The sequence below is a fragment of the Zalophus californianus genome, chromosome 10 (assembly GCF_009762305.2).
Source record: "Zalophus californianus isolate mZalCal1 chromosome 10, mZalCal1.pri.v2, whole genome shotgun sequence".
Classification (NCBI taxonomy): Eukaryota; Metazoa; Chordata; class Mammalia; order Carnivora; family Otariidae; genus Zalophus; species Zalophus californianus.
Genome location: NC_045604.1, coordinates 104256176 through 104265601, shown reverse-complemented (window position 1 = coordinate 104265601; position 9426 = coordinate 104256176). Strand labels below are relative to the sequence as shown.

Below are 9426 nucleotides of genomic sequence, written 5' to 3'. Positions count from 1 at the left end.
ATAACCTACTATCACTGATGACTCATCACGACAGTATGTGTTTCCTACTCACCACCTGTCATCTCCAATTACAGGACAATCTTGAATAGGAGGTTACTTTGATGGAAATTGACCAAGACTATCAATAGGGCTTTAAATGTGCACTTTTGTGGTTTAAGTATTGTGTTCTATTTTTGATGACTGATGAAAATAGGCTATATACCACCATTGAAAATATATTCCCGGCTTTTTATTTTGGAAAACTGCAAACTCACAGAAGTTGAGATAGCAATACTAAAATGTTAATGCTGCCTTCACAACCCACAGAGTTTTAATCAAAAACACGCGGCGGCCTCTGCGCTAGGTTAATATCCAGATACCTTCTCCATGCTGACAAGTGAAGCAGCCTCGACATCAGTGAGAGGAGCGAGCGGTGTCCTCAGGAAGTCTGTGACGACTTTTTTGTAGGGCTTCACTCGTCTCATTAGACACTCACGGCCCTATAAGGCCCCCAGAACAGGATTTATTCCCATTTTACAGAGGAGGAAACAAACTCAGACGCCCAGTGATCTATCTGCTCAAGGTCTCAAGTCAGTTAAGTGACCCAGCCAAACCTGAAGCCAAAGACTTCTGACTTCAGTAACTCAACATACTACGGTCACTTGCCTCCCGGATACACAGTGAGAGGAAAGCCAGAGCCAAACAGATATGCAAAGAAGTGTTTTAGCCTCATTCTTCTGACAACCTGAAAGCAACTGTTCACCGGGACCCACGTGCATAGCGTTATTAACCAGAAGTCTGTTATCAAGAGCATAAAACCACAATGGAAATTGAGTGGGACGATGCACACAGAGGGTACCAAAATGTCTGCTAACTGCCCCCCCGATTTGACTTCAGTATTTATTGAGTGCTTACTCTGTCCCTGGTATTGTGCTTGGGAATACAGAGCAAATAAGACAAAGATTCTGCCCTTGTGGAACTCACATTTCTGTAGCTTAATGAACAATCCAGAAGCTGCCAATGAGAGATTGGTGAGCGGCATCTGGCCCACGTTAGTGTTCTGTTTGGTCCACCCAGTGTTTAATTTCTGTTTTTATAATAAATCACCAACTTCTAGCTTCTCTCAAACAAGCAACTTCTGCTGGATTCCTGAATAACAAGTAGCAGCCACCCCTACCCCTCACCCCGGACACCTGCCCTCTAGAGATCACTTCAGTTTCCCATTTTCCACCGTCTTACACCCAGGCCACTGTGGCCCCATGCACGCATTTGCATTTTCCCCTTGACATCCATAAGCGTTTCAGCCGAAACCCCTGGAGCAAACATGTATCCAAACAAGATGATTTCAGATAGCATTAGGTAACTACAAAATAAATAAAGTAAGCTAATGTGACAAGTGTGGTATGATTGGTGGAAAGGGCTACTTCAGACTGGGTGGTCAGGGAGGGTCTCTTTGAAGTGTAATTGAAAGGGAGACCTGAATAAACGACAAGCACAAGTCGGCCAACAGAAAAGAAAACGGCTTCCAAGCAGAGGGAAAGGCACAGCACAGCTTCTGCCTGAGGCGGGACAGAACTTGGCTTGGTCAAATCTGTAACAGCAAGGCTGGGGTGGTTGGGAGAGTGGTAACGAGATCACAGAGGAAGGAAGAAGCCAGATTACACAGGACCTTGTGGGCCATGATGAGAATTTTGGATTTTATTCCAAGTGCGATGGGAAGCCTCTGGAAGGTTTTTGCTTGGGAACAATGTGATCTGGTTTACATTTTCAAAAATCCCTCTGCTATGTGGAGAGCGACTTAACGAGGCGAGAGAGGAAGCAGGGGGATCAGCGAGGAAGCTACCTTATCACAGTCCAGTAGGTGACAGTGGCTCGGACCAGGATGGTAACAGAAAAGATGGAGAGAAGCAGATTCAGGATATAATCTGGAGTCTAACCAAATGAATTTTCTGATGGAGTGGATGGCAGGAGTAGGAGCAGGCTGGAGGGATTAATGAAAAAGGGAATCATTAGGGGTAACTTCAAGGTTGTGCCTTGTTCAAACACTTAGGAGTTGGGGATGTTTAGGGGAGGCCCCGATTTTAGGGAGAGAGACAGCAAGAATGTGATTTCAGAGGAATACATTTTGCCAAGATTCAAGTCTCCCTGGATCCTCACTTCCCTTCTCCCACATCAAAGCAGTCTCAAATCCAAAACATTTGAACTTCGAAATGCCATCTCTTACCAACTCCACCCCTTCAACTTCATATCCATTGCCCACGTCCTGATTCAATCCTCTCTCTTGCCTTGACTTTTACAGCAGCCGTCTATGGCTATGAATTACCTAGCAAAAAGCACTTAACAGCCACATGTCCCTCTCGCCCACTACCCATCTTTGATTGGCAGCGATCATGTCTTGTTCATATTTATCTCCAGTGCCTAGTGCTGCGCTGGGCACAGAGCAGGCACTGAAATATCTGACCAACCGAAAAGAGATCGCCTCAAAGAGGATATAACCTTGAGGACAGGAGTCCAATCTTGGAATGCTATGACTCCTCTACCCAACTGAAAGCAGAGCCAGATACAACATGTATGATCAAGTTCCAGAAACTTCGCCTTCCCAAGGGACGTGTTTCTTTCCTTTTCATTTAGTTTCAAACTACACTGAGTCCCACTTTTACCCGGTAGTTAGTTAATAAGTGAGATTGGCTGACAGACAACATATATTACTACTCTTTTCCACTTTTCTTCCAAATCTAGGGACTTTATACGTGCATACCTTCACAATACCTTTGTAATAAATAGATCAAGAGAAAATCATTCTCCATTTTACAAATAAAAAAACTGAGGCACAGAATGGAATCCCTTAATTCCTTTTCGATGGAGTTAGGAGCTTCACCTGGATTAAGACTAGCCCTTCCCTGACACCCCACCACAGTTCTGTCACCGGATGGTATCCCAGGCTCCCAACCCTGCCAAGACTGCTGGTTAGTACTCAGGTGTCCCCTAGGTTTTGCCTCCACAATTACAAACTCCGTTGGGTACAGGGTGTGTTGCCACAAGGTCAAGGCCATGTCCTCTCTCTCTTCAATTTACTCTTTCCCTCCGTGCCTGGTGAAGACAGATTCCATCCCTTGGGCCCAGGAGAAAGAGAAGCACCTTGGTTATTAGACTGGGAGGTCAAGTAAGGCCAGGAGTCACAACCGGCAAGAAGAGAGAGAGAGAGATCAAAGTAGGCAAGAACAGTTTCAATGGGGAAAAGGGAAAGAGGAGCCACCACTGAGAAAATCAGAATACTCCTTTCAAAAGGATTCCAGCTGGGGAGTACCTGGGAAGAAAAGTGGCAGCCGTGGTGGCAGCAGCATGCCAGACCCTTCCTGCCAGACCCTCCCAGAGTCATTTCTTCAAGGCACCCAGGCTTCTCAGCGCCTCCTGGGCCTGGGTCAGCTGCTGCTGCAGCCTCTGCCGGGTGCTCTCGTTGGAGGCCCGCTTCAGGAGGCCCTGCATTTCCTCCACCACTGCCCGGTGGCCAGGGGTGTTGTGGAAAAGCCGCACTGCCCGGTCCCCACAGGAGGCCAGAAGCCGACCGGTGATGTCAAAGGACAAGTCAGCGATACACTCCCCATGGACCTGCTCAAAGCACTCTTCCTTCTCACCCCGCCGGGTGTTGTAGAGATGAATACTGCTGCCACTGGCCAAGGCCAAGGCCTGGGCGTCAGGGGAGAGCGCCAGGCGGCACGGCATGGTGCTCGCCTCTTCAAAGCAGCCTGTCCTCAGCACGTAGGGATCCTGCTGCTTCTTGTATTCCACATCTGTGTCCCACAGTTTCCACGTACCATCCTTGGAGACCGAGGCCATCCTGCAGCATGGAAAATCACGGCTCTAGCCTCAACACACCCTGGGCGGGGAGGGCACTGGGACGGCGTGAGGGGCTCCAGCTAGGAAGCCAACTGCACTGCCGGGCCTACTTCCTGCCGAAGGCCAGGCACTCTACCCACTTCAGAGCTGCTACAGAGATAGGCAAAAGGGCCTTGGTTGCCAAGAGGGGCTGAGAGCCACCATAAGCCATCAGAGGATGCACTCACCTGCGGGAGTCATTGGAGAAAGCGAAGAAGTGGACGGCTGCAGAGTGCCCCTTCAGTTCGAAGGCTCGCACAACCTCCTGGAAGTCGCTTTTTTTCCCAAAGCAGACTTCCCAAACTTTTACATCTGGGGTGAAGCCACACGAGGCCACAAACCTGCCACACAACCAGGTTCCTTTTCAACTTAATTTTAAGGGCATCTCATTTCCGCCAACCCACTAAACCTCATTCCTGAGAAAGTTAATAATCGTACGTGTAAATAACGCTGTGCCTTTTAAAACCACTCTTATACAGAGGACCTCAGTTCATCCTCATGACAATACTATGAGATACATAATACGCCCACCCCAGCCGTTTAAAAACTATAGATGAAGAGAGACTAAGGACTTGGATCTAGGCGTCCTGATTCCACATTGTATGCTCTTTCCACTATTTGAAGCTGGCTCTCTGCTCTGTCCCTGGTCACAACTTCTGCCCATCCCAGATGCCAAGCCCCTCCTTCCTCACCTGCTACAGGGGGAGATAGCAGCATGGGTATTGTTCATCTGGTTGGTGTTGATGGTAGACAGCACACGACCTTTCAGATTCCAGATGAGGATAGTCGTGTCACTGGAAGCAGTCATGATGAACTTCCCTGAGAGGGGAGGGGAGGGTGACATGAACTGAGGTCAATAATCTGACCAAGTGTCATTCTCTAAGGAGACACTTACAATGGCCTCTGCTGCCTCAAATATCCATGCTCCCCTCCTAAGCCGAGGGTCCCCACAGATAAGGATTTTGCTCAAGACTGCGGCTCTTACCTGCCTCCCTTGGGGACCTGCTGTGGCTCTGGGACTCCAGGGGAGCCCAGAGCCAGAGCCCCTTTGTCACACTAGGGCTAGCATAACTCTCAGGCAGCATTAACTCATTCAGCAAATAACTGGTGCTACTTCTTCTAGTCTTAGGGTAAGCTCCACCCTCTGAATGCCTCTTACCTGTGTCCGCAATGCCAATGTTGATGATGGGTGCCTTATGCTTTTTAGGAAAGTCCTCTGGGTTGGCTGTGAAGGTATAGCCCCCATCCTCTCGCTTGGTCATCTTGAAGACACGAAGGGTGTCTCCATTGGCCAGCCAGACGATGAAGGCTCTAGAGACAGGTAGCAGACAAGGTACTCGTTCGTTTGAAAGCCTATGCGTGCCAGTTCCTATGCTAGGCTCTGAGGAAAATCATGGTCTTCCTTCATGCCCCAGTCCAGCCCTGCAACTTAACCCCTTGGTTCAAAACCTCTTAATACACTTCAGAAGATATGACTCTCATAGCTTTGGCTCCTCCTCTGTCTCTATAGAGTTTAGAAAACCATTATAATAGCTTCCAAGATGAATCTGGAGCCAGACTTTGTTTGGTACTTCCCAAGTAGGAACACATCTTCCCCTCTCTGCTTCCCTGCTGTGCAAAATGCAGAGACCTCCAGGGAGCCCCCAGGCAGTGCTCAAGCTGTCCAGATAGTCTTTCTGCCACCCCCACGGAGATCCAGGGACCCCCCCCTCGCTATTCCAAGTCAGGTATGGGAAGGACATAAGCCTGGGGTTGGGCTTCTGCAGGCAAAGCTGAGTCCCACCTGCAGTCAGGGCTGAAGCGCACCAGGGTGGCATGGTCCAGCTCCACATTGGCTCTCATGCTGCGATGTTCCCGCTGCAGGAAGTCCTTGGTACTCCAGATGCGGACGGTGCGATCATCTGCACAGGTGGCCAGGTACTTGCCATTGCTGCTAAAGTCCATGCAAGATATGTTCCCACTGTGGCTCTAAGGGAAGGGTTGCAGGAAGTGTGAACAGGGACCCCTTGGGCAGATGGGGTCTGTTGCCTGGATTAACGGCAAGCTGCTGATGGGGTGTGATGAGGAGGGTTAGGAAGAGGCATCCCCACTGATTCTGGTCAGAGGCAGAAGAGTCTGTCATGTGCACAGAATACTAAAAAGGAAAGTCTGCGGGGGGCTGGGGGGTGAGTCTCTGTATATGTGTGCTGAGTATGGGTACCCATGTACCTTCAGTGCCCCAGCCAGGAGGCGGTGAGTGAAGTTGTGCTGTTGAGGCTTCTCCTTGCGATTTCGTTGATGCTGTTTCTGCTTCTTGGATCTCAAGGACTTGTCAAGTGGCAATCCATTTGCTTTTTGGCCTATGAGGAGGGGCCGTGTCATCTACCCATTCACTCACTAAGCATTTCTGACCATCTATGATTGGCCAGGCATTGAGCAGAGCAGCAAGAGAGGACCAGATAGGGTCCCAAGCTCGAGAAGAGACAGTGATGTGGGCAAAAACAGGGGCTTTGGAATCAGACTGGGTTTGGATTGTGTCTCTCTACCACTGAGTGATCTTGAGGAGACTGCTTGCTGTTAGTCCATACAGCACCTCAATGCAAACTAGAAAAGGCGTCGGCGCAGCTCAGTGGGTACACAGCACAGCCAGCCAAGTGCAGGGTGTTGGCCAGACATCCCTAGGTAGGGAAGAACGTACACAACCAATTCTGGTGGCCCTGGCCTTGGGCAAGTTACTTCATTGCTCTGGGCCTTGGTTTCCTTAAAGAGAAGCTATGATTACCCAACACAAGCATTAAAGGCTCAGAAGACTCCCAGAGAGAACTCAGGGATGAGAGGTATGTAGTCAACACCTGTTGAGCACCAACCCTGTGCCGGGAATGGTGCCAGTCACTTTTGCATAAAATAGCTGTTTTCATTGAGAATCAGGCCAGGTGCAAAGCTGGCATGTGTTAGATTACTGCAGATGCCCCTCAATTCCTACAGGAAATAAACTCCTGAGGCCCATGTACAGAGACCACCACAATCTGCCCTCTCCAACCTTGTCCCGACAGCGCTCTCCAACCCCTCACATCAGAGTCCCATCAAATGCCCTTTGAGAACTGCCTGCTTTCATGCACGTTGCCTTTGCCAGCGGAGCTTCTTCCTCCCTCCTTGGCCAAACTGACACATCCATCCTTCAAGACCCCACGCCACGTGTTTCCTGCTCAGTGAAGATTTCCTTGACCACCCCCCCCAAAATAAAGCAGGGCTGACCACTCCCGGCCTTGGGTTTCCGGTTGCTAGTACCGGCCTCCTCCCTGAAACCCATTACACTCTATTTTTCACTTACATTTTCGGATGTTCTTCTCCCTTACGCGACAGCGTGCTCCCTAAAGGAAAAATCCACCCCACCCCCCACCTATTGAGAACCAGGGGGAGTGCTTACAAATGCGTGTCCGTCTCCCCTCACCCCTCCCCGCTTTCCTAAAATAACGAGCAAGTAGCGCGCTCGAGAGTTTGCAAGCGCTCTCGCAGCAACCCCAGGGAGACGCGGAGGCTGAGCGGGACAGCTCCTTGGCCTCGGCCACCGAGAAAGCGGCAGCGCGGGACCCAGCTTGTAACTACGGGCGCGACCAGCACGGCGAGCCGGAACCTCGTCTCCGGAAGCGAAGTTCATTTCACAGAAGGAGAAACTGAGGCCCCGGGGTCCGCGGCACCCCTGCCGGCCCAAACCGCACGTCGGACCACGGGGAGGCCGGGAGCGAGGTCTCCGCGGGTCGTCCCTACCCTCCCCGTGCCCGCTCCACTAACCGGCGGACCGGCTGCACGTCTCCTCCTCCGCGCGCAGCCACCCCCGCGCTACCGCCGCCGTCGCCATCAGGGCCAGCAGCCCGAGCAACAGCGACAGGCCCATCAGCTCCGGCATCTGCGGCAGCTCCATATCGGCAGGGCGCTGCCACCTCAGCCTCCGACTACGCGGGCGCCGGCACGCCTCCGCGGGGCCGCGCACGCACGCGGGGCGGGGTCTGGCCGTTGGCGCGCCCCAAGGGGCGGGATCTGGCCGTTGGGCACCCTGGGGGCGGGGCCTGACCGTTGGGGCGTCCTGGGGGGCGGGGCTTGGCCGTTGGCGCGTCTCGCGGGGCGGGGCCTGATCGTTGGAGCGTTCCGAGGGGCGGAGCTCGGCTCTTCCTGTGTTTGGCTGCGAAGCTCGAGGACAAGGTCTGCAGCCTCTGCCGAGTTCTCCTCTTGAGTAATTTACTGATGATCGTTTATTAAAGGCGCTGTTCCAGCCAACTCCACAGTGGATCCTTTCGAGGAGGCAAGGCGGGGATGAGACCGTCTGGATGGACCAGTGTGTGCCAAGATCAAAGACAGAAGGAAAATCAGGAGGCGGTTGCTAGGATCCAAGAGGGAGGTGATAAGGGCTTAGACTTAGGGGTGGCCTGGAGAGTGGAGAGGAACTTGAAAAGATTTTTAACGAGATATTTTTATTTTGAAATTATAGATTCACAAGGGGTTTGGGAAAACCAACAGGAAGGTTCCCCGTACCTTCACCCGGTTTCCTCCAGTGGTAACATCTCACGTAGCAATAGTGCGATATCAAAACCGGGAAATTGGCATTGATACGGTCTATGGAGATAATTGATAGGGTTTGAAATAGACCTGCTTGGCTGGAAAGGGAATGTGCTCGGAAGAGGGAGCAGTGCCCCGTGGGCCTCCCAGCCCTGCAAAGCAGAGTGAATTGAAATACCAGGGTCAAGGGATTCCAGATTCAAAGGTTTCCATGCTCACCAGGAAACCTCTCCTGAGAGTGCAGGCCCTCGGGCCTTTAGAATGACCCTCTAAAGAGAAGGGCCGCTGCAGAGACCAGGTGAGACAGATCACCCATAAGCTCGGTTGAGGACATAGATCCAGTCAGGGAGCAGATAGAGTGTGGCCTCATTTCCTTCCCTTTTGTTCTTGGGGGGAGGGGGGTTGGCATTGACTCAGCTGTGGGCAGTGGGGTAGGGACGGCTGGGAGGGGGTGTCCAGAACATCCTGGGTCTTTTCCTCCTTAATTTGCTATTTAGAACTGTAGGACCAGCCATGAACCACTATATCACCTAGAGACAAAGCTATACTTTTTTTTTTTTTTTTAGTTTATTTAAGCAATCTCTACACCCAACGTGGGGCTCAAACTCACGACCCTAAGATCAAGAGTCAAATGCTCCTCTGACTGAGCCAGCCAGGTGTCCCGACAAAGCTGTACTTTTAAGAACTTCATTCACTGAGCATTTTGCATGTGACATTTATTGATCCGGGAGCTTTGTATTTAATTTAATCTCCCATTCCCATCCCACAGATTAGGAAACTGATGCTCTAGGAGGTGCTCATTAATTGACTTTCCAGATCACACAGGAGAAGAGTGAACGTGGCAACACATGCAGGTCTGTCTGCGACTCCAATCTTTTGATGTGGGTGACAAGGAGAAGAAAGAGTAGGGCTCTGTGGACAGCTCAGTCAAGGCTACAGAATTCTTCCACATCAGGAGTTTAGTTGATTTTTCTACCGGCCTCTAAGGCCAGTGATGCTATGAAATTAAACAAATGAAAAAAAAATTAGGCTCAGGTC

At 51.0% G+C, this 9426-nt stretch overlaps 1 protein-coding gene across 3 annotated transcripts; it reads right to left on the bottom strand.

Moving 5' to 3' along the window:
* Window positions 1-207: 207 nt before the first annotated feature.
* TBL2 (transducin beta like 2) lies at window positions 208-7835 on the bottom strand. Of its 3 annotated transcripts, XR_003523123.2 has the most exons (8): window positions 7627-7834; window positions 6064-6194; window positions 5639-5823; window positions 5015-5166; window positions 4548-4674; window positions 4044-4196; window positions 3287-3817; window positions 208-1960 (listed from the first exon to the last, which is right to left on the bottom strand). XR_003523123.2 is itself a non-coding variant. In XM_027612124.2 (7 exons), the coding sequence occupies exons 1-7, from the start codon at window positions 7754-7756 to the stop codon at window positions 3355-3357; spliced, it is 1341 nt and encodes a 446-aa protein (XP_027467925.2). In that variant the 5' UTR covers window positions 7757-7834; the 3' UTR covers window positions 208-3354. The 3 variants fall into 3 exon arrangements, 2 of the variants coding, with proteins under 2 accessions (XP_027467925.2, XP_027467926.2); XM_027612124.2 differs by having other exon boundaries at window positions 208-3817; XM_027612125.2 differs by lacking the exon at window positions 4044-4196 and having other exon boundaries at window positions 208-3817; window positions 7627-7835.
* Window positions 7836-9426: the final 1591 nt, after the last annotated feature.

Excerpts from the sequence above, each read along its gene's own strand:
- TBL2 (XM_027612124.2), bottom strand. The coding sequence starts at position 7,756 with ATGGAGCTGCCGCAGATGCCGGAGCTGATGGGCCTGTCGCTGTTGCTC. Across the intron at positions 5,824-6,063 it reads TCCTGGCTGGGGCACTGAAG|AGCCACAGTGGGAACATATC; the intron begins GTACATGGGTAC and ends CCCTTCCCTTAG. Across the intron at positions 4,197-4,547 it reads GCTATCTCCCCCTGTAGCAG|GTTTGTGGCCTCGTGTGGCT; the intron begins GTGAGGAAGGAG and ends GTTGTGTGGCAG.